This window comes from Natator depressus, chromosome 4 (genome assembly GCF_965152275.1).
Source record: "Natator depressus isolate rNatDep1 chromosome 4, rNatDep2.hap1, whole genome shotgun sequence".
NCBI classification, from domain to species: Eukaryota; Metazoa; Chordata; order Testudines; family Cheloniidae; genus Natator; species Natator depressus.
Window position 1 is genome coordinate 140,015,495 of NC_134237.1, and position 22,990 is coordinate 140,038,484.

Here is a 22,990-nt window from a genome sequence, read left to right on the forward strand (position 1 = left end):
CCTCCTCACTGCCTGCAGCCCAGCCCTTGCCAGGACCCTGCACCCTGACCCCAATCCCCTCCCTCCCTTGCCCTGACCCCAATCCCCTCCCCTGCCCTGACCCCAATCCCCTCCCGCCCCTGGCCCCTGGCCCCTGGCCCCTGGCCCGACCCCAATCCCCTCCCTCCCGCCCTGCCCTGCCCTGCCCTGCCTTGCCCTGCCCTGCCTTGCCTGGCCTTGGCCTTGGCCTTGGCCCCGGCCCCAATTCCCACCCTCCCCTGGCCCCCGCCCCGCCCCTCTGGCCCCTCCCCATTTTAAGCCCTGGCCCCTCCCCCTGCTCTCGCTGCCTGGGTTGGGGCCCCGCCCCCCAGCGCCTTCCCCTTCTCGGGGGGGCCGGGTTGCCGGCGGGGGCGGGGCCGTGCGCGCTGCCCTCAGCCAAGATGGCGGCGGCGGCGGCGGCTTCAGGCGCGAGGCGCTGAGGGCGGAAGCGCGGAGCAGCCGGGCCCAGCCGCGCGGGGATCGGGGCCGTCGGGCCGGGCCGGGGCCATGGCCTGTTACACGGCGAACTGGGACCCGCTGGGGGAGGAGGCGTTTTACCGGTCAGTGCTCCCCCCTCCGGGCCCCCCCTTCTCCGGGCGCCCCCGGTCCCCCCTCCGGGCCCCCCCTCGCCCCCTCCTCCTCCGAGCCCCCCCCATGCCCGCCCCCGTCTCCCCCACTGCCCCAGACCCCCTCCTCTGGGCCCCATCGCCAGCCCCCCACTGCCCCCGATTCCCCTATTGCGCCAGGCCCCTTCCTTCCTGCCCCCCGTTGCCCGCCCCTCCATTCCTCCGACCCCCCCATCTCCCCAGACCTCGGCTCCGTCCCCCCGAGCTCCCCACTGCCCACCCTGGGCCCCAGGCCTCCCCTTTTCTGCCCCCCATTGCCCACCCCCACCCTCCGGGTCTCCCCCATTGCCCCAGGCCCCCTCCTCCGGCCCCCGAATTCCCCCGTGCCTAGCCTCCCTCCTGCGCCCGAGCCCCCCATTGCCCCAGGCCCCCCATTGCTGCCTGAGCTTCACATCACCCGCCCCCCACGGGCTTCCCATTGCCCCCGGCTTCTACTGCCCGCCCCCCATCGCCCCAGGCCTGCCCTCGGAGCGCCGCATCACCGGCCTCCCACCGCCCCCGGCTTTTCCCATTGCCTGCTCCCCCTCCCCCGGTCTCCCCTTCCTGTCCCCAGAGCCCCCCCCATTGCCCGAGGCTTCTGCTTCCACCCCCAGAGCCCCTCTCTGTCTTAGGGGGCCCCCTAGCTCCCCCACCTTCCTTCTCCTGCTCCCTCCCCTTCTGGGTGCCCCATGCCTCTCTGCAAACACCGCTTGAGCCATGCCCTTGCCCACCCCAGCTGTCCTCTGAAGTGCCCCCTTGCCCAGCTTCCTTCCCTACAATGTGCCTCTTCCCTCTCAAACCCCAAAAGCTGCCCCACGCCCTCGCCCAGCCCAGCTTCCTCTCCTAAAACTCTCCATCCCTTTAACACAAGCCCGCCAACCCCCTCTGCTCCCAGGCAGGGGGACAGGATCAGCGCTGTGTAGATTTTTATCCCCTCCACCCCAAATTCCCCTTTGTGAGACCTTCCCAGCCACACCCTACCCTGCACTTCCCCCTTCCCCACATGGTCCTCAGTTTCCCCCTAAACACCCTGCATTGCTGAGCTGGGAGCCCTGAAGGTGCTTTTGCTGGTGCTGGCCCTTTTCTGCAACCAGTAGCCAGCGGTACCCGTCACCGGTGGAGATACTGAAGTGGTTGGCCCACAGGTCCAGTCTGGCAATGCCTACGCCCCTAGGAGCGAGGCTGCACAGCAGTGGTTCTGTGTGTCTTTGTGTACCGCTCTCTCCATCTACAGTGACACCCACCACTTGGTTCCAGGTTTTCCCACCTTCTGTGGCAGCAGGGCCAGGAAATGTGTCCAGCCTTCGTACTGGTGCAGCGTTAATACATGCCGCATAAAGAAGCGGCATGTCCCTGTACACCCCCCACCCCCCAATCAGCCAGGATACCTCGGGAATTGTATTAGCTTTGCAAAGGTTTTTTTCCCACTTTTAGCTTCAGGGAGACCCTTGTGGGGTCAGAGTAATGATCTATCTGGTGGTCTCTTGGGAATCTCTGCGAACTATAATAAATCCATAGATTTTAAACCTTAAGGCCGGTAACCCTACCCTGTTGCGGTCAGAGGGTTTTATAACCGTATGTGCACAGGACTTATTTCGCCACCAGTGAAATGCAGCTGCCTCTGAGAGGGAACGTGGCAGCTGATTAACAGCCCTGAGTAACGCTCCGGAGTAGCTCAGAGCCAGAAGTGAACACAACCCCATAGCCCAATGGCTCTCAAACGTTTTTTTACTGGTGAACCCTTTCACATCGCAAGCCTCTGAGTGTGACCGCCCCCCCGCCGTTATAAATTAAAAACACTTTTTTATATGTTTAACACCATTACAAATGCTGGAGGCGAAGCAGGGTTTGGGGTGGAAGTTGATAGTTCATGACCCCCCATGTAATAACCTCGTGACCCCCTGAGGGGTCCCAACCCCCAGTTTGAGAACTCCTGCCATAGCCTGTTGAAACTGCAGAGGGAATTTAGGGAGGCCGAATGAAGTTACCCAGACTGGAATTTAATCATAACACTGGGTCTTAACCCTTTTACATCAGGTGTTGGATTTTCCTTGGATTATTTGTCTGCAGCTGATCATTAAGGTACTCTAATTATAGCAGTAACCACAGTTGTCAGCTGAGGTAGAAAAGGAGGGAGAAGGTCTCCTGGCACTGAAATTGCAGGTTACTCCTAGAAGGAGCCAGGGAAGAGTTCCCAGCCACTGAACAGACTTGCATCATCAGACCAGTGGGGCACCTTGTAGATCCCCTCTGTCTCCTCACCCAAGCCCTGGAAGCTGTTTGCTCTTTGCTGGGATGATAGGAAAGAGGTCAGAGAGGCCTGGCTCAGACTGGGAAATACCATCCCTGGCAGAGCAGCTGGTAAATAACCGATACCAAAAATATTCCAGTTAATGGTTTGAATCCTGAGTGTTGCGTGAACCCGCTGAGCTGGGCTGAAGGCAGGGTGCTGCTCTGTGGAGCCCCTGTCTGTCTCCATTGTTAGTTACCCTCCTGGCCTGTCATCCTGTGCCCTAGAGGTCAGAGGGGGACCCTGCGAGTGCCGGGGGCTGCTGGCATGGAGTTTATAGCAGGGTAGGGTCTTGCCAGAGGAATGGCTCTGGAGCTGACTGGGAAGGAAGAGTGAGTGATCACTCTGGGGTCCCTAACATCTCCTCTCATTTGTTTGCTTTGCTGCAGGAAGTTTGAATTGTACAGCATGGCGTGGAACCTGAAGGAGGATCTGCGGGATTGCCTGGTGGCTGCTGCACCTTATGGGGGCCCCATTGGTACGGCCAGGACAAGCAACCTCTCCTAATGGAGAGAGGGTTGTGGTGTGGGTTGTGACACTTTTGGATATTCTCATTTTCCAGAAGCTGTTAGCTCTGCTCCAGGCCAGGGTAGGGGCCCAGCTTGCAGCAGGTCCATTTAGATCCTGAGGTGCCAGTTTGCCTCCCTGACCGTATGTGTGCCTCTCCCCAGGGCAAATAGCTCCAGGACTAGAGCTTTAAAGCAGGATTGCATTGATTTCAATCAGAGGGATTTAAATCACTGATTGTAATCATGGTTTAAAATGAGCCATCAGGAAACCTTCTTTTAAATCATCCATTTGAATCCTATTTTGCATTTGTACTTTCAAGTTATTTTCCTAAATAAAGGTTGATTCTCATTGGTTGGTAACCATTTAAACATGTAGATTTCCAACTAAGTTTAGCTTTTACCCTAAACTTCATGCTTCTTTTTGCTAACCAAGAGGCGACACTGTATCTATATGCATTTAAATAAGCAATTACATTTATTCATATTCTTAATTTTAACATTTTTTGTGATGTTGGAAAATGGTGAATGGCGCATTTCTTATTTACTAAAGGGTTAATTTTTTATTGTGATTTGGCTCAAGCTTGATTTGGATGGAAATTCAAATTCAATTAAAATGCACAAAACCAGCATTTAATTTTTATTTAATTAAGTAAAAAATACCTTAAATGGGCTGGATACATAAGAAAAAAGTATCAAAGTTCATCAAAGCATGTTTTGCATTTAAATGAGATTTATTAAACAATAATAGGGATGGTGTCCATAGCATCTGTCTGCCAGAAGCTGGGAATGGGTGACGGGATGAATCACTTGATTATTACCTGTTCTGTTCATTCCCTCTGGGACACCTGCACTGGTAACTGTTGGAAGACAGGATACTGGGCTAGATGGACCTTTGGTCTCACCCAGTATTTTAGAACTAGTAGATTTCATCCTCTCACACCTTGTTATCTTCATAGATTGGAAGAGGAAAACAAGCTTTCCTGGTTTTTCAACACGCATTTGGTTTCTTCACTTTGAATGAACTAGTCACTGAACTGGACTAGTTGAATAAACTGAATTGAAGAAAGCATTCTCTGCCCCCGCTGTCAAAAGCCGGTTTAGCACTTCAGCAAACACTGGTTCCCAGTGCTTAGCCAGTGACTATACCGGTTCCTTGCTTTGACTTTCTTAAAAACCTCAGCAGCAAACATACTACTTAATATTGTTTTTTGTATTTAATTTATTTTTATAGAGTGTAGTAAGTTTAGACCTTAGTATAGGTTGTCAGTTTCAAATGTAAGATTAAATAGGTTTAATTTTTAAAAATAACCTGCATTTAATTTCAGTAAAAAAAATATTGATTTTTAATTTTTTTAAAGAAAATAATTGATTCTTCCCCCCCCCCCTTCACTCTGCTTTAAAGTGACCCTCTGCTAGAGTCTTGGTAGGGAAGAGGTTATTCTATGCCAGCCTTTGTGCAGAGTGCAGCTCAGCTAGACTTCTTACATCTTCCTCTGCAGCCAAACTCCACAGCACAGGGTCTAATGGGGAGAACCAGGAAGGAAAACTGACCAGACTAGAGACACTGTCTGAGCGGAACTGAGGGGCCAGGAAGGATTATGTAAATTAGGTGTGTGAAATGGTGAGCTGCTCACCCGTGATGCAAGGGAAGAGGCTGAGCCTTGTCCCGCTGCAGTCCTGGGGAGCACGGGGCCTTTTCACAGTCTCCTGAGAGCAGGGGGGTTTGGGTTTGGGTTCCCTGTTGTTGTTTCACAGCAGATTCTCTTGCAGCTTTGCTGAAGAATAACCTCAGGAAAGAGAAGTCGCCCGGCTCCCGCCCGCTTCTGGAGATCTACTCAGCCTCGGGTGTTCCCCTGGCCAGTGTTCTGGTGAGCGCCTCGCTCGGTGTGGCCAGCTAGTGCCAACTCCCTGTGGGCCTGTCCTGCTGGTAGCACCTGGATGCAAGCGATATCCTTTTAGCTCCACCATGTTCACTTTTATTTCCTTCCTGTGTGTCCCTCCGAGGTGTCTTCAGGAGCTGGGACTGATTGGCCTGCGTCTGGGGCGGGAAGTCTGGAGCACAGGGCTTCCTCGGCTGAACGGAAGCAATGACCTGTGTTGTGGTGTCCTGCCTCCAGCAGTGGGCATGGCCTGGTGCTTCAGATGCCAGTCTTACAGTGGCCCATGGGAGGAGGGGCTAGACACAGCCTGCCAGCCCTGGCAGCAGTCAGGAGACGTCCTGAAGCAGGAGGGTCGATTATCCAAATTTCAGCTATTATTTATTTCCACTGAAGCCCACAATGCACTCCATACTGAACAGACCTACAGGCAGGCTCGGACCCTGCCCCCAGGAGCTTGCAGCTGGGGTAGACTACGACTTATGAGATCATGTCTCTTCCACTGCCTTCCTGTGAGGCCTTGGGCTAGTCATTTAGCATCTCTGTGCCTCGCTTCCCCATCTGTCTGGTCTGTGTTGATTTTAATGCTCCGGGGCAGGGGCTGTCTCTGACTGTGTGCACAGTGGGGCCCCAATCTCAGCTCGGTCCTCGAATGACTTCTGTAACAAGAAATGAATACTGCAGCCTGGGGGAGCCAAAAATAGTGCCCAGGGTCTGGGTGTGAGCTGCGAGGGGGTAGTGGTACCAGCAGTGATGGAAGCGGTGAAGTGGGGAGGTGATGGCCATGGGACGTTGACGTCCTGGAGGAGACCGACTAAGAGGCTGGGAAGGGAGGGACAGATCGGCAAATCGGCAGCAGAAGGACGGCACTTGAAGCTGCATGGGGGAAATATGGGGAGAAAAGGAGGGGGCTTGTGGGACCCCCTGGAGATGGGGATCAGCTGGAGGGAGAGGAGGAGAACAAGGGCAGGGTGGAGTCATGAAAGGCCAGGGACAGCCAGGTGCCAAGGAGGAGGGTATGATGGCTGGGGTTGGAGCAGCAGTGGCTGGAGGCCCACAGAGGTGGCTTGTGGCTCCAGCTCTGCTGTGCTGGCCTGGTGTGAATTCCACAGCGTAGTTAAAGGGGTTTCCTGTCACTGTATGAAAGTGACCCCTCCTGGCAGCGTGACGGATGTGCGGGGCGTGGTTCTGTCCTTCCCCGCAGTGGAAGAGTGGCCAAGTGGTGCAGCTGGGTTGGACTGCCAGCGAGGACCTGCTCTGCATCCAGGAGGATGGCACTGTCCTCATCTACAACCTCTTCTGTGAATTCAAGCGACACTTCAGCATGGGCAACGTGAGTACGGATGGTGCGGGCTGGGTGGCTTTGTTAGCAGAGGGAGGCTGGACTGGTATTTGGATCAAGAAAGTGAGAATCGGGACTCCTGGTTCTGTTCCCTGACCTAGAAGGGAGTTGGGGCTGGGAGGCGGGGTTCGGGGAGCCCAGGACTCCTGGGTTCTATTCCCATCTGTGGAAGAGATTGTAATCTTGTCGTTAGAGCATGGAGCTATGAGCCAGGACTCCTAGGTTCTGTTTCTTTATCTGCCATTATTTGCTGTATGACCTGGAACAAACTGGGACTTCGTTCTCCTGTTTGGAGATGAGGCATGATGGGCCTGGCCTGCCTCCCACGGGCTGGTGTGAGGCTGACGCAGTTGCTGTGTGTACTGTGCTTTAACTCCTGAAAGGTGCTGGTGCGGGCAGAGGGGAGGGTACTGTGTTCTGCTTGCCAACAAACTGGCACATTATACGCCTTTGACTCTGCGCTGGGGACGGTGAAGCTCCCAAATCCATTCTTCACCTGGATCCACACATGAGTCACTGCCTGGGCCCTGGGAGGGGGCAGGCAGGAAGCTGGGCACGGCTGTCACTTGCTAACTGGCCTGAGGGACCCTGGAGGAGCTGTCAGCAGGTTAGGGCCCCGCTCATCTCAGAACATCCCTTTGAACAGAAGAGCAAGATGTGTGTGATTTCAGGTTGGCTGGGACGGCGGGTGTCCCTTGGGCAGAGCTCCCGCTGAGCCTTTCCTGAGGAGACAGGGTGGAGGTGGGCTCATGGTACGAGCTGGAAATGTGATTGTGCAAATGGCATCTCTGCCATGCTTCTCATGAGCCAGTGCCAGGACACAAGGGTTCCTGCTGGTGCTGGGATCTCACCTGTGTGCTGGGCTCTCCCTGCCTCTTGCACTGGGACCTGCAGTACCGGGGGTTTAGCTGACAACCGCGGCAAAGAGGCCTGAGGCCTTGTACCACCGGCTCACCCACCCCTAACAGGCTGATCGGAGTGAGACCTAGCTAGCGGCAGTGCTGGCCGTGGCTGTGACTTGGAGCCATGCGGTAGAGTGAGAAGGGGCTGCCCCAGTCCCTGATCCGGCCATGTCAGTAGTTCAGGGTCTCATTCTCTGGTCCCCTGCTGGCGATCCCATGTTCTCCCTGGCGCTGAGCTCTCCCGCCTCCGTGGTGGTCCCTGGGCCATGCCTCTGTCTCTGTCTCGTGGCTCAGGAGGTCCTGCAGAACCACGTGCGGGAGGCGAAGGTTTTCCACACGGAGTACGGCACAGGCGTGGCCATCCTCACCGGAGCGCACCGCTTCTCCCTCACCACCAACATCGACAACCTCAAGCTGCGCAGGATGCCGGAGGTACCAGGTACGCTGCCCCCACCCCTGCCCTTTCCTTCGGGGCTCAGCAAAGGGCCTGACCACCTGTGTCTGCCCTCTGGCAGGTCTGCAGAAGCTCCCCTCCTGCTGGGCCGTGCTGTCCCAGGACAGAGTGACCATCATCTTGTTAGCCGTTGGCCAGGACCTGTACCTCCTGGACAACACGTCCTGCTCCGTGGTGGTGAGTTAGCGATGGGGAAGCAATCACTGGAGGGAGAGGCCCGATCCAGAGCCCTGGAGACGGAAGGTGTCTCCCTCCAGCAGCGCAGCCCCCTCCCCTTGTGTCCCTAGGGGTGGCCCTGTGCTGCTCACGCTCTCCGGGGCTCTGCCCTTTCACAAGCAGTAGTGATGTGTTCAGGGCCAGTCCCCCCAGCCTGCGCCCCGCTGAGCTGCCGCTCTGTCCGTCTGTGCCTTCATCACCTCTGCCTTGTTCTCCCTGCTTTGTAGACTCCACCTGGAATCAGCCCCAACGCTGGTGCTTACGTGCAGATGGCAGTGTCCTTCAACTACTGCTACCTGGCCCTCTTCACCGACACTGGCTCTATCTGGATGGGGACGTCCTCCCTGAAGGTGAGTGCTGCCCCTCGGGTCCTGCCTGACCGTCACCTGCCGGCTGGGGGAGACTGTGGCTGCAGTCTGCTCTCCTGAGTCCCCCAGAGCCTCAGTAGTGCAGTGCTGGCTGGGGACTGCCCAGCTTCGGACTTGGGCCCAGCAGGCTTTGGGCTCTTGGCCAGGGCAGATGGAGGAGAGCCTTACCCTGGTCTCCGTGTGGACGTGGGGGCACAGACAGCACTGCGGTGCTAGTGACCAGCTCAGTGTGGGAGACCCTGATGTCCCCGTCTGAGCTGGGCTTGTGCCATGTAGAGCAGAGCCTGCTCCCCGCTTATCCCCCAGCCACGCCTCCCTGTAAACCGGATCTCTTCCTGCAGGAGAAGCTGGGTGAGTTCAGCTGCGATTTCCGAGCTCCGCCCCGACAGATGGTTTGGTAAGTGGGGCTCTTGTTTCGTTCTGGAATGGGGCATCTTCTGTGCCCCCTTCCTCCTCTGGGGTGCTGGCCCAGAGCAGTTACCTCGCCAGCGGCTGTGTGGCTCCAGGACTGTGCTGATGCTGCCATGGGCTGAGTGACTGTGCGGAGGCTGGCTGGCTGGCGGGGAGGGTGTGGAATGTCTGCGGAGCGGCAGGAGCGGGCTGCAGCAGGCCGGGGAGTTTGGCTGAGAGGGGCTGTGGTGCTGGGCACAGCCGCACTCCAGTGCGTCCTAAGGGAACAGACATCTCGTTGCGACAGGTGCACGCGCCCACGGAGCAAGCAGCGGGCAGTGGTGGCGGCGTGGGATCGCCGGCTCCTGGTGGCTGGGAACTGCAAGGAGTGCATTCAGTATCCTTTGGAGCGGGGCGGCAGGGCAGATCCGGGGGTGTCGAGGCAGGAGGTGTTTGGGGGGCTGGGATCTGATGATTGAGAAGCACTTTGGGGCCTCAGCCCATTTCCCCAGGGGCTGCTGTGGGATGGTTGCCTCTGTTACGTTTTCGATGCTTTGCCATTTCCCTCTGCCGCAGCGCCGGCCATCAGGATCCTTGTCCTGATCATCACGTTACTTACATTCCTCCTACCCCTGGATCTACCCTCTTGCCCCGCCTGGCACAGCCCCCATCCCCGGTGCAGGGTTGAACTCCGCAGAGCTCCTAGGTGGCATCACATCCCCTTGGTCCCTGTTCAGCCCAGCTGGGTGTGACGGCAAAGGCGCCTGACTCGCCATCTTTGCTCGGGCATCAGCCACTCCGCTCCCCACTGCTCCCTTCCCTTTCTGAACGCTCCAGGCCTCGCTGTCTCTGCCAAGGACAGAACTGCCCCGCTAGGGATGGGCTGCTGCTCCCCCGTGTGATGTCTTTGCACAGACGCGCCAAATCCCATTGGCCCCTCTGCCAATGGCCCTCACTGCTAACTCCTATCTGGCCTGCCACCCTCTCTCTGGCTGGCATTGTGGGTTCCTCCCTTCCGCCGTGCAGCTAGTCCCAGGGCAGCGGCTCACACTCCTCCAAGGCTGAATCTCTGCTATGGCTGCCCATGGTTCTAGCCGGACTCTCTCTCCCTCTCCTCGTTCAGCATAATACGGCCTTGGGAGTGAGTCTGGCCCTTTGATCGGCCTTGGGTCAGGCTCTTAGTCATCCCTGAACTGCGGTGCTTGTTCCGAGTCAGAGACGTGAGTCACGGGACCCCTGGGGAGGAGCAGCCGGGCGGTCAGAGCATGGGATTGTGAGCCAGGAGACCTTGGTTTGTGCCTGCCTCTGCCACTGATCGGGGCTTGTCGGAACGTAGGAGCTGCCAGACGGGCTCAACCCCAGGGCCTGATGCGGCCCCCCCTCCCCCGCTGCCCTAGAGGAAGGTATAAGAACCCTGCCGTAGCCAATGGGGGTGATTGGGGGGCCCCCATGAAAGTCTCCTCCTGCTCCCTAATAGGTGGAGATCGCTTGATCTCCTGTCCCAGCGTGTTCGCACTAGCGATTACCACTCCGCAGGGACTCGGTCTCTGCCCTGGGCCTCCCTTTGCCCCTCTCCCGAGCAGGGATGCCGCCCCAGCCTTGTGATGGGGCTGGGGGGGCAGGGCTGGTTCAGCGGGCTCCTGGAGGCATGCTGCGGAGCTGTGGATCCTTAGTGGAGAGCGTAGGTTTGTTCTGGACGAGGATTCCTACCTGGTGCCGGAGCTGGATGGGGTGCGGATCTTCTCTCGTACCACGCATGAGTTCCTGCACGAAATCCCCGGTGAGCCTGCGGGGGTGGGGATTCGTTTTCTGTTGATCTCTGAATTTCCAAACCCGATTCAGATCTAGGGAGGGAGGCAGCCTGAACAACACGGGCTCTGCTGGATGCTGGATTGCATGCCCTCCTTGTCCTTAGCCGGCAGCCAGTGCGGGCTCTGGAGGCGAGGGAGCTGATAACCTGGGGTAGAATGTCCAAAAACGCCTTTCTCCCCCCGCACAGTACATGCAGCAACCCCTGTTCCTGGCTACTCCGGTCCTGGGCTTCTACGCAGTCCTGCCCACGCCCCTGAGTCTCAGCCCACCCACCCCTGCTATCCCAGGCCTGGTGCCCCTGCCCTTCCCCCCCCCCCTCGCCCATGCCCCTGAGTCCCAACCTCTCCCCCCCCTGCTGTTCCAGGTCTGGTGCCCCTAGCCCTGCCCCGCCCACGCCCCTGAGTCCCAGCCCACCCACCCCTGCTATCCCAGGCCTGGTGCCCCTGCCCTTCCCCCCCCCCCCCCTCGCCCATGCCCCTGAGTCCCAACCTCTCCCCCCTGCTGTTCCAGGTCTGGTGCCCCTAGCCCCGCCCCGCCCACGCCCCTGAGTCCCAGCCCACCCACTCCCGCTATTCCAGGCCTGGTGCCCCTGCCCTGCCCCGCCCCGCCCTGCCCATGCCCTGAGTCCCAGCCCCTTCCCCCTGCTATTCCAGGTCTGATGCCCCTGAATCCCAATCCCTCCCCCGGCTATTCCAGGCCTGGTGCCCCTCCTCCGCCCAGCCCTGGACTTGCTGGGTGGCCTTGGGCAAGTCACTTCCCTGGTCCATGCCTCAGTTTCCCCATCTGTGAAATGGGGCTGTTGATACCCACATTCGTCCTTAGATCTGCTGTGTGTGTGGGAAGGCCTGTGGAAGGTGCATGTGGGGGTGGCTCACCCAGTGGTGGGTGGCTCACCCTAGTCTGGGGCAGCGTATGAGGATGTTTCATCCTTGTTTCAGAGGCCAGTGAGGAGATCTTTAAAATCGCTTCCATGGCGCCTGGGGCTCTCCTGCTGGAAGCACAGAGAGAGTATGAGGTAAGGGATGCTTCTGTGATGGCATCCTGCCATCTCCCAGCCCTGTCTCTGCCTTCCCCTTCGAAATCAGCAAGGGCAAAGCGACATCCAGTGACCCAACAGAGCGGCCAGGGAGGGTCACAGCAGCCAGTGGGTCCCACAGAAACTGTATCCAGAGCTATCCCAGCCCCTCCGTAGCCCAGTAACTTGCAGGGACCAATGGCCAAGCCAGAGGGGAGTCTGGCTCCAGACAGGGTGGTCCCTTCTCTTAGGGATCTCTCAGATACCGATAAATCTATAGATCATTAGTGGTTTGGTCTTAGCCGGCAACAATAAAATAGCAAGACAGGAGCAGTCAAGCTTGATTGCCTTTATTAATAAAGTTGCCTTTGTTACTTAAGAATAGCGCATACTAAGAATGGAAATACAATACCCAGTCCTTACGGAACCAAACTTGCGCCGATGGCTGTGAGATCCCAGGCCTGCCTGGTTCGCCCAGTAACTCAGCGTTGCGTTCTTTTACCGCTGGGCTGGTGACAAGCCATAGCTGCCTTTCGTGCACACAGGGCAGTTGCACATGTTCCCTTTGTCTGTCACATGTTGCAAATTTCCAGGCATGTTGCACTATCTGGATGTCCCATGCTAATGGGTTCAGTGCATTGGTGGTTGTGATAAACAGGATATATACTGAGCATCTAAACTTTCCACTCTCAGGAAAGGTTATACCTCTTATTGCAAACGATGCGGGAAGCTCGCTGGGGGTTTGGCTCACTTAATAATAGGCCTTTTCTTAGCCATTAAGCCAAAGGGCCTACAGCTGACATCCGTGAAGGGGCTGCGCAGAGACAGAGCAGCATGTCTCGTGCTCCTTGCTCCAGCCTCGCTCCTGTCCTGCTCCAAGGTGCTGGTGTTAATCGGCTGGGGCCGGGCTTGCTCTGCAGTCTCAGCTCCAGTCCATGCAGACACCGAGGCGGTTCACGTTCAGGGTGGGGGTGGGTGTTCTCGATGGAAGGCCTCTGTGGAATTCAGAGCCTGGGGGAGCCAGCTTTGTCCCGAGGATGGGATTTTAGACCAGTCTGTTGGCACAAATCTCGCTCTCCACCCCCCCAGCAATGCCCGGTGATGTGCTTGAACCACTACTTAACCAGTGTGGGGCAGAGGGGCCCAGCCCTGGCTCTGGAGTAGGTGGCACTGAGATGGCCTGGTGTTGGCCAGACCCTGCTGCTCGGTGCAGGTCCCACAGTGTGAGGCACCAGATTGAGGGAGGCTGGAGAGCATGCTGGAACAGACTCTACTCGGTTAAACGTGGCTCTTGGGGGTGCTGAAAACCCAGCACCCACCCCCTTTTATTTTTAAACTAAACTCTGAAAATGGCTCGTTGAGCTGCATAGGGAGGTGGATTCCCAGCCTGACCCCACCGTGCCGGGTGGGTTGGAAGCACCATGGCTCTTGAGTTCTGCCCAGGCTCAGGTACCCACGCCCAACTCTTCCCAACCAGGCAGCGTCCGCAGCGGGGAATCCCTGTGCCTGCCGCCTCATCCCTGAGAGATCCCAGAGAACCAGTGCTGCCTCTGCCCTGCACCCAGTGCCTGACCCCCTGGAGCATGGCCTGGGTTTGCTGCGTGTTGCTGGGGCCAGGAGGGAACAGGAGGCCCCTGCGTTCCCGCCTTAGCAATAGGACGCTTTGAGCCCTGGGCGGAGCACGTGTCCCCTCTTCAGTGGTCGTTCTGCAAACAACCGGCTCTGCAAGCAGCCTGGAGGCAGAGGCGGTGCAAGGGACAGGAGCCTGGTAGGGCTCCAGCCGTGCTGGCCCCTCTGCAAGCCCATGCTGGTCCTGGTAGGGCTCCCGGCCAGGCGAAGGCTGCTGTCGCAGAGACGGCTCCTTCAGCTCAGGATGTCCCTGGCCTGACGCGAAGGGTTCTCTCGTCCCCACCCAGAAAGAGAGCCAGAAGGCGGACGAGTACCTGCGGGAGATCAAGGACCAGAATCTGCTCTCGGAGGCAGCGCGGCAGTGCATCGAGGCGGCTGGCTACGAGCATGAGCCGGAAACCCAGAAGTCTCTGCTCCGGGTAAGTGGGGGAGGCAGGAGGTGGGAGGACCTGGGCTGGGGGTGTCTCACTGCCCATTCCCTGAGCACCGGCATGTCTCCGTCCACAGGCCGCCTCGTTCGGAAAGTGCTTCCTCGACAAGTTCTCCCCGGAGAGCTTTGTGCGGACGTGCCGGGACCTGCGCGTACTGAATGCCATCCGGGACTATCAGATCGGCATCCCCCTGACCTTCGCCCAGTATCCTCCACTGGCTGAGGGGTGGTGCGGCCGTGGATCTGGCTGGATCTGCTGGGGGCGGGAGTGGTGTCTGTAGCTAGTGCAGGGACAAGGGCCCAAAGGCCCCACCCCAGTATAATTCCACGGAAATCAGCAGTTACGCCACAGATGAGTTTGGCCCTGGGAATCAGGACTCCTGGGGTTCGTTCCACGGCCTGTGCTGTGCAGGAGGTCAGACTAGGGGATCTGGGGACCCCTTCTGGCCTTTGCACTGTGAGAAGAACATGCAAGCCGAGGGGAGAGGTGCCGTGACGGCTCAGGCCAGGGGGTGGTTCCGCATGGTGGGAGCCAGAGCTCGCCCACACAGCTCCGCCCCCACCGTTCCCTCACCCTGCTGCTCCTTAACAGGTGCTGTAGATACAAACAGCTCACCATTGAAGTCCTGCTGGACAGGTAACTGCCCCCTCCTGGCTGCACATGGGACCACTGCATCCCAAATGTTCCCTCTGGCCAGGGCCACAGTCACTTGTGTGACTGCATCAGAAGCCCCTGCTCTGACGTTCGGCTCGGACTGGCCCTGCCTGGTTACTCAGCCCCCTCCCTGTACATCCATCCAGGTGCCGGTGGCATTTGGGGCACAGCCGTATCCAGCTTTGCTCTGCTGTTAGACCCTGTACGAACTCTGCTGGGCCAGGGCTGCTGCCGCCTGGCCCACCCGCCCCATGACGGTCACTGTGTGGCTGTGACCTGCCTTCGCAGAGCTCCCTTTAAGGGACCGTCCCCCCCTCCCTAGGCACTGATGTCCTGGGCTCTGCGTTGGCTGCCCATGCTGTCATCTCTGCTTGGCAGCTTGTGTCCCGTTGGTCTCCCTCCTCTCTGCACAATCTCGTAGAAGTGTGGGGAGCGTTGCTGTCTGCAGCGTCCAGCAGCCAGGGGTCTCTCAACAAACCTCCACGACACGCACCAGCCTCTGCCAGTGTGGTGTGCGGCAGGCAGCCCCCTCCGAGGGCTGTAACTAGCTTCAGTTGCCCTGGCTCATTCCGGCCCTGTGCCTGCTGGAACTGGGAACAAGGGACCCAGGTGTCATGGCATCCTGCTACGGTCACTTGCCACTGGGAAGAACCGGCCTTGTTCCACAGAGGCCATCGAACAGTCACTGAGTGGAGATGGCTGAGCACCCTGCCGGCATGACTCTGGGCCGGGCACGTGCAGGTGGAAGCCTGTGTCTCACTGACTCCCTGCTGGGCGCCATGGGCTGAATGGACGGGAGATGTCCCGGCCTGCTCTCTGCAGGGCCGGCTGGACGACCCCACCTGCTCTCCAGCAGGGGAAGGGGTCTATGCGGCCCTGTGCATCACTGACAGCTGCTTAAAAATAAATAAAATTAAAATCTGCAAGCTCTCCCAGGTTACTGTTGGCATTTGACCCCCGCTTCCCTAGGCTCCCTCACTGCATTTACCCCCATCCCGTTCACTCCCCTGGGCTTGCTTCCCTTCTCCCCGGCAGCGATCGCTCTCTTACCTGCCTCGCCAGGCCAGCTGCTGGGGGACCTTTCACCCCGAGGGTTACAGCTGGGCCCTCTTACAGGGGCACTGCCCTAAATATTTCTCCCTGTCCCCTGTGGGGAAGTGGGAACTAGTGTCACCTCATCATGGCCCTTTATGTGCTGCCCTGGCCAATGCTTAGGGCGGTGCCTAGCAGAGGCGGGTGGGGCGTGGCAGGGAAGGGCCTTTCTGGGGAGCTCCGAGGGCTCTGGGGAGCTGGCTGGATTCACGGCTGTGCTTGCAGAGCTGCTGGCGCTCTCATCTGGGGGCATTTGACCTTCCCTTTGCCCGTGTCTCAGGTTAGTTCTGCGGAGGCTGTACCCCCTCGCCATCAAAATCTGCGAGTACCTGCGCCTGTCGGAGTTCCAGGGCGTCAGCAGGATTCTGGCCCACTGGGCCTGCTACAAGGTAGGGGGAAGCCAGAGGGGGGCAGTTCTTGGAGTGCTCCCTCTGGGTACCAAGAGCTGGGCCCAGACCTCCCCTCCCGCCCCTCCAGGTGCAGCAGAAGGACAAGTCTGATGAGGAGGTTGCACACGCCGTCAATCAGAAGCTGGGCGACACCCCTGGCATTTCGTACTCGGAGATCGCTGCCCGGGCATACGACTGTGGCCGGACGGAGCTGGCCATTAAGGTGGGTGGGCTGGGGGGGGCTGCCAGGCCTCCCAAGCACGTGGCATTTGGCAGGGTGGCTGGTGATACCACCTGGCCCAGTGTGCCCGTTTAATTCTGCTCGCGGTGCTAGAGCAGCACGCGGGTACCTCTCCCGGCAATGCCCACTTGCCCAGGGAACGGCCCTGCTGAAGAAATGGAGCCTGCTGGCCCAGCACCCCTACCAGCACGTGGGGCCTGGGGTCTGGCTTCGTGCTGACCCCAGAGGCCTGTGCACTGAAGGGGCTTCTCTCTTGGGGGCAGTTGCTGGAGTACGAACCCAGGTCTGGGGAGCAGGTCCCGCTGCTGCTGAAGATGAAAAAGAGCCAGCTGGCCCTGAACAAAGCCATTGAGAGCGGAGACACAGACCTAGGTACAGCTGTGCGAAGATGGGCTCCCTGGGGCTCCGGCGGCCAGGACACGCTGGAGCCTTTCCGCTCCAGGCCCTGGCTCCCAACAGGCCCAGGTCTCTGGCGTTTGAGCCATTCTGGGCTGGCTGCAGCAGCCTCTGGGGAATGAGATTGGGTCTTGGGCCCATTTGCACCCCAAACCAAGTGGCCAAGGACTGAATGGGCCAGTGCCCCCCGCGACCTGCCCTGAGGAACCCCTGCTGGCACTCCCCCACCCAGACCAGCTCAGGGCCAGGCTGAGCTTTATGAGCTACAAGTGATGATGCCTCCCAGCCCCCGGGCAGTGGGGAAGCTTCTCCCCTCCTGCCCACCCCACCTCTCCGAGCTCAGCAAACCCTTCCCCCCTCCCCCCAGCTTTTGCACCCCACAGTCTGGGCCCCACTGAGGGCTGGCTGGCTGGACCTCCCTTCGTTGCTGTGTGTTGCTCTGCTGCCCTGGCCGTGGGGGCAGAGGTGTCTCTCTAACGCGCTGTCTCTGCCCCAGTTTACACCGTCGTGTTGCACCTGAAGAATGAACTGAATCGTGGCACTTTCTTCATGACGCTGCAGAAGCAGCCAGTGGCTCTGAGTCTCTACCGCCAGGTGAGAGGCCGTAAGCGGGTGGGGCTCGTGGGCATGTTAAGCTGCCAGGGCACTTACAGGGCTCTGCTGCCTGCTGTCGCCCTCTGCTGGTGGTGTGAGAGAGGACCTGTGCTGTGCTGGGGCAGGGGGGCTGAGTGAGCAGGGCCTCCCGTGACCGTGTCTCTGTAACAAGCCCATTGGCTCTCATGGGGTGAGGGGGTGTCGGCTGTAACCTTGTGTATCATGGCCCAGTTCTGCAAGCACCAGGAGCTGGAGACACTCAAGGACCTGTACAACCAGGACGATGATCACCAGGAGCTTGGGAACTTCCACGTCCACTCCAGCTATTCTAGTGAGAAGGTGGGTCTTCCCGGAGCTGGCGGGGCCTTGCGGAGTGGAGGAGGGGGCTGCCAGACTCTGCTGGTGGTTGCTGGGGGATTCACCCATCTGAGACAGGCTTGCCAGCCTCCGAGGAGGGGTGGACAAACTGGTGCAGAGGGATAAAGATGTGCTGAGATGGGAGATGCCTCTGTGGCGCTGGCCTCCCTGTGGTGCAGGGGGGACTCGGGGCCTGACACTAAGGGGGCGCTGGCCTCCCTGTGGTGCAGGGGGGACTGGGGACCCGACACTAAGGGGGTGCTGGCCTCCCTGTGGTGTGGGTCTGGGGGCGGGGGGGAAGGCTGCTCATGTGAGGAAACAAAAGGATCAGTGGGAAGATTGGAAAGTGCTTTCTCCTTAACCCCAGCCTTGTGGTGCCGGGACAACAGTTGGGTGGCTCCTGATGTGCGATGTGGAGTTCTCCTTCCCCTGAGCCTGGACAGGCTCAGCCTGGGCTGGCCCCAGCCCTTCGGGGCAGGCACAGCTGAATTGCCTACTGGGCAAGGGTGTGCCCTGCCTGGCACAGAGCCCGAGCGCTCAGCCTATGGGCTCCCTGCGCAGGGAGCATGTCCCTCCTCTCCCGATCCCTGGGAAGGCCCTAGTTTGCTGAGGAGGGGTGCACGGGAGCAGCCTGGCCCCCCTCTTCCCATGGTGCAGGCTGGACAAAGACGGGGGGACTTGGGGAGGGAACTGGGCTGGGTGGGCGAATCCCTCAGGACTGGGGTTCTGTCGGGCTGGTCGGTGCCTCTGCAGCGATCTGTGCCTGATGCTTTGAGCACGGTGAAGTCTCCATGATGCACAAGGGGAGGGTGTAACCGCCTGCCCACACCCCAGGTCTGTTCAGTCTCCTAGCTGGTGGTGTTTGCCAGTAGGCTGGGGCCACTGGGTGCGAGTTTCCCTTGTCTGGGCTCCCAGGAGTTCCCAGACTTGTCTGGCTCCGCTGGGGGGGCTGGAAGGAGAATTAGCTGCCCAGGGATACTGGACAATAAGGAGCTTTTTGACCGTTGAATGAATAGCAGGAAGATCCCAGAGCCCAGGCTACAGCTCCCACCCCATTGCTAGGTGGAACCATGCCTGGGGAGACAGCTGCCAGCCCCGTTCCTGTCTCATGGGAGGTGGGCGAGTACTGCAGAGTTGGGACCTTCTCTCGTCCGTTTGTCACAAGTCCTGACCCACAGGCACCTCCGCCCAGAAATGCGGGCTGGCTCACATGGCTGCCCCACCTGGGGATGGCAGGGAGGCTGTGACTAGCCTGGCGGTTGCTGTGTCCCTTCCAGCGGATCGAGGGGCGCGTAGCAGCGCTGCAGAATGCAGTGGACGAGTACTACAAGGCCAAGAACGAGTTTGCTGCCAAGGTGAGGATGGCTGGGGGCGTGGGGCCAGCTGGTGCTGCCTGCGGCCAGGCCTGGCTGCAGAGGGCCTTCCTGCCATAGTTAGGGGCTCGGCTGGGAGCAGTGCTTGGCACTGCCAGGTGGGGACCCGGGCAGCAGGGGCTGAGGTGGCAGCGTGCTCTGCTGAGGGGGCCCTGGAATAGGGCAGGGGGAGGAACTCCCCTTGGTGCTGGGCTGTGTAAATCCCCTTGGGAGCCCTTCATGTCTCTGGGGATGCCCTGGGGTGGTAAACGCCAGGGGCGGGGTAGCCTTGCTCCTGGAGAGGGACACCCCAGGGGAGAGGCCCAGCCCCTCTGAGGAGCCCAGCCCTGGTGTCTGCTTCCCAGGCCACAGAGGATCAGATCAAACTGCTGCGGATGCAGCGCCGCCTGCAGGACGACCTGGACAAGCCCTACGTAGATTACTCCCTGCACGACACCGTCTACGGCCTCATCTTGGACGGCAACCACAAGCGGGCAGAGCAGCTGTACCGCGAGTTCCGAATCCCCGACAAGAGGTCAGTGGGGGCGGGCGGGCGCTGCTCCCAGGAGGCCTTTTGGCACCAGATGAGCCGGTCCAAGCACACGCGGCTCATCCGGAAAGCCCCTGGTCAGAGGCTGGGGCAGGAATCAGGGCTAGGGCAGGGTGTTGCGTTGTCAGCCCTGGAGACTGGGCCTGTGGTTATCACCATCCGTGCGGTGCGGACAGCAGCCGTGGGAGAGCATGTACCTGTGATGAGCTTCCACTGCTGCTCTCTCACCTGGCTTGGGGAGCAGCACGTCTCCGTCCTCTGGCCCCTGCAGCCCTTGGTGCCCTGGCCAGCCCTGGGGGGTAAATACCAGGTGGTGGGGGGGGAGGGTTTGTTGGGCAACTGGACCTATCATTATTTATCTGTACTGCCACAGTGCCCAGGGGCCTAGTCATAGGCCAGGATCCCGTTGTGCTAGGCGCTGCACAAACACAGCACAGAAAGACAGTCCATTGGGGCTTACAACCGAAGAGGAAGATGACAGGCAGCTACAGACAGAGGGGGCGGGTACAGGGGAACAATGAAACCCTATTGGTCAGCAGGAGAGGCATCCATTTGCGTAGGGCGTGGAGCTGCGTAGATGGGATGATGGGCTGCCTGTCCCATTGTCGCCCTCTGTTGTTGGGGCCTTTTTCCCCTCACTCCTGAACGTCAGCGTTGCTGGCAAGGCAGGATGGGGTTTTGCTTTGGGGGGATATGGGGCCGGGCTGGTGATCGATGTACTGCCAGCCCCTTGGGAATTGGACCCAGCAGTCCTCGGAGGCGGGGGGGTGGGGAGGTTAAACTAGTTGATCTGATTGCCCCAGTAAGAGCCGCGAGGTGTCTGCTCCCTAGGTTCTGGTGGCTGAAGATCGGCGCCCTGGCTGAGCGGGAGGACTGGGAGGAGATGGAGAAGTTTTCCAAGAGTAAGAAGTCGCCCATTGGGTACCTGGTAAGAGATTCTCTTCACTGTAAGGGACCCCCTGGTTGGGAGTGTCCTGCCCTGGCTCACTCCCAGCTGTCTGCCTTTAGAATGGGTCCCACAGACAGAGAGCCAGGCCTTTGGTCTCCCCCAGCCGGGAAGGGGGAGCTGAGTGCTGAGCTCAGGCTGGCAGGGAACGCAGGCCTAGGGATGCAGCCCCCGCTGGCCAGCTCAGATGCAGCACTGGCAGATCCCTGAGGGGGGGGCTCGGGTCGACCCTGGAAGCTCACCTGTCCTCCAGCTCCCAGTAGAATTCCACCAGTCCAGGGGCTGGGAGCATGGGGCACAGGCACTGGGGCACTAAAGAACACCCCCAAAGCCAGTGGCAGAAGTAGATGCAGCAGGTGGGGTGAGGTGAGGTTTGAGATAAACAAGGTTGGGGGCAGCAAGCCAGAATTGCAGCCCCACGAGCCGAGCCTGCCGCCTTCACTGATTCCGCTCTCCCTTGTTCTCCATACCAGCCCTTTGTCGAAATCTGCATGAAACATCACAACCGCCATGAGGCCAAGAAGTATGCTGCCCGTGTGACCCCAGAGCAGAGGGTCAAGGCCCACATCCTGGTGGGGTACGTCTGCTGGAGAGTTAACGGGGAGCAGCCCCTGGCTAAGGCAGAGCACTGAGTGCTCCAGCTCCCCAGGAGAGCCTGCATGGGCGGTGTGTCTGAGCATGGGGGTGGGAGGGGTTGGCTGGGTTCTGAGTGTAGGGTAGGTTGCATGGGCGTTTCCTGTTTGGTCCCTTCCTGTTCTGTCAAATGCCACGCTCCGCTCAGGGAAGGGGGCGTTGGTCTCTGCAGGGAAGGAGCTCCTTTCGATGCACTGGCGTCTGGCTCTGTACTGTGACTAACACCTCGTCCTGTGGTAAAGAGAGAGGGTGGGAGGAGTCACAGTGAGATGGGGAGCAGGTGGGCAGTTAAGCCAGGGTGCCAGGGTTTTATGAGCAGGAAAAAAAACCACCCCTTGTGGAGGAGGCGGGGCTGACCTCTCTTGCACTTGGGGCACCGAGGTCTGAGTGTGGTCAGTGTGTATCAGATCCTGGGCTGCCATGATTATTGCAGGGCCCTAGCCCCGGAGCTAACGGAGACTCAATGAGCTATTAACTCCATGGCTGAATCATTCTGCTTCTGCGCACTAATGGGCAGTGGTGCACATCTGCTCATCTTCCCCCCACGCTGTCCTGTGCATTACAAGGAACCGTCCTGATGCTGTCTGCACACAGCCAGGTGCGGCGTGTGCCTGCCTGCAAGGAATGAGCTTCCTCTCCCTGAGTGGTTGGGCTGCATGTGGCTGTCTGTGTCCCTGTTGGAGGGTGCATACCCACAGCAGCATGCATCTTGTCAGGGGTGGGGCTGTGCACATCCCTGTGGTGGGGTGTGCCCTAAGGGGGGGGGGGAGGGCTGCCAAGCATCCCTGAACCAGCTGTGAGATCGCCAGCTAAGGCAGGGTGGTGTCGGTGGGTGGGATGGGGTGGTCCCCCAGCAGAGGGAACCAAGGGCAGATAGAACCGGCCTTTCTGCCTGCCCCTGCATGACGCTGACTCTCCCATCATTTACTGGCAGAGAGTTGGACCAAGCTGCCGATGCTGCCATCGAGCACAAGAATGAGAACGAGATGAACCTCGTCCTGTCCAAGTGCACCGCGGCCACCGACTCTTCCGTCGGGGAGAAGATCAACCGTGCCAAAGCTCAGATCCTGAAAAAATAACCTCTCCCTGTGGCCGGAGCCTCATAGCCTGCTGGGAGCCGGCCTTCTGTATATTCCAGGGGTGGGAGGGGACACAGTCTTGGTGCTGATGTTATAAGGACAAGAGGCATGGAGCGTCTCACACATGCAGGTCCAGCCCAGGCACCCGCCAGCATGACCTGGGGCCCTGTATTAGGGAATCATAGGTAGCAGCGATCCCTGTACCTGGGGTGGGGTGGACTCTGGCCCTCTGGAGTTCAGGGTGCTTGGCTGGAGGCGGGAGCAGAAGGCATGTGCCGTGTTACTGTGCAGCTGGCCCCCTTGCTGCATCCCTGCTCCGCTGAGTGACGACCTCTCCTGCTCAGCCCCCTCAGGGAAGCTTTATGCCTGCTCTGTGTAGGTGCATGTACCATCTTCCTCCCCTGAGCCAGCCCCTCTCCTCTTCCCCCTCCACCCCCCAGCAGTTCTGCCTCTCGCTCTGCCAGCATCACCCTCCTCCCTGCAGCAGCTCCTCTGAGCTCAGAAGCTGGGGAAGGAGCCCCTGGTCAGGTTGCAGTGGGGCCTCGGGAAGGAGCAGCCGCCCCCGGGATAGCCGCAGTTCCAGCAGGCGCAGTCTCCCCATCCTGGGGGTGGGGGGAGATCGGGTGAGCCAGGGAGGGGTTGTGGTGGCCCAGCAGGGCTGTTGGGGGCAGTAAAGTCAGAAGCTTAGTGAGGGTGCTGGGGGCTCTGGTGTCTGGATCTGTGTGGGGAGGGGGAAGGCTGGCCTGTCACGCTGTAACCTTCACTAGGGTCAATAAAGGGCTGAGACCCCCCCGCACACGCTGTGTCTGATTGCTGCCGCCCCGGGGGCGAAGCTGGGATTTCCCAGGG

The 22,990-nt window shown here is 59.4% G+C and overlaps 1 protein-coding gene across 1 annotated transcript; it reads left to right on the forward strand.

Annotated features, from left to right (window-relative positions):
• Nucleotides 1-446: 446 nt before the first annotated feature.
• VPS16 (VPS16 core subunit of CORVET and HOPS complexes) lies at nucleotides 447-22,807 on the forward strand. Its single transcript, XM_074951991.1, has 24 exons — nucleotides 447-578; nucleotides 3,303-3,391; nucleotides 5,193-5,290; nucleotides 6,504-6,632; nucleotides 7,838-7,982; nucleotides 8,059-8,174; nucleotides 8,441-8,563; nucleotides 8,923-8,978; nucleotides 9,279-9,368; nucleotides 10,657-10,751; nucleotides 11,722-11,798; nucleotides 13,715-13,846; nucleotides 13,935-14,062; nucleotides 14,459-14,494; nucleotides 15,885-15,993; nucleotides 16,082-16,216; nucleotides 16,498-16,606; nucleotides 17,127-17,224; nucleotides 17,456-17,563; nucleotides 18,859-18,936; nucleotides 19,299-19,468; nucleotides 20,315-20,411; nucleotides 20,903-21,006; nucleotides 21,997-22,807. Exons 1-24 carry the CDS (start codon nucleotides 526-528, stop codon nucleotides 22,139-22,141), a joined length of 2,520 nt encoding a protein of 839 aa, XP_074808092.1. The 5' UTR covers nucleotides 447-525; the 3' UTR covers nucleotides 22,142-22,807.
• The last annotated feature ends 183 nt before the right edge of the window (nucleotides 22,808-22,990 follow it).

What these genes read in the sequence shown, in the direction of transcription:
- VPS16 (XM_074951991.1), top strand. Translation starts at nt 526, where the DNA reads ATGGCCTGTTACACGGCGAACTGGGACCCGCTGGGGGAGGAGGCGTTT. An exon ending in ACACGTCCTGCTCCGTGGTG is followed by an intron (nt 8,175 to 8,440) that starts GTGAGTTAGCGA and finishes CCTGCTTTGTAG; the next exon opens with ACTCCACCTGGAATCAGCCC. An exon ending in AGTCGCCCATTGGGTACCTG is followed by an intron (nt 20,412 to 20,902) that starts GTAAGAGATTCT and finishes TCTCCATACCAG; the next exon opens with CCCTTTGTCGAAATCTGCAT.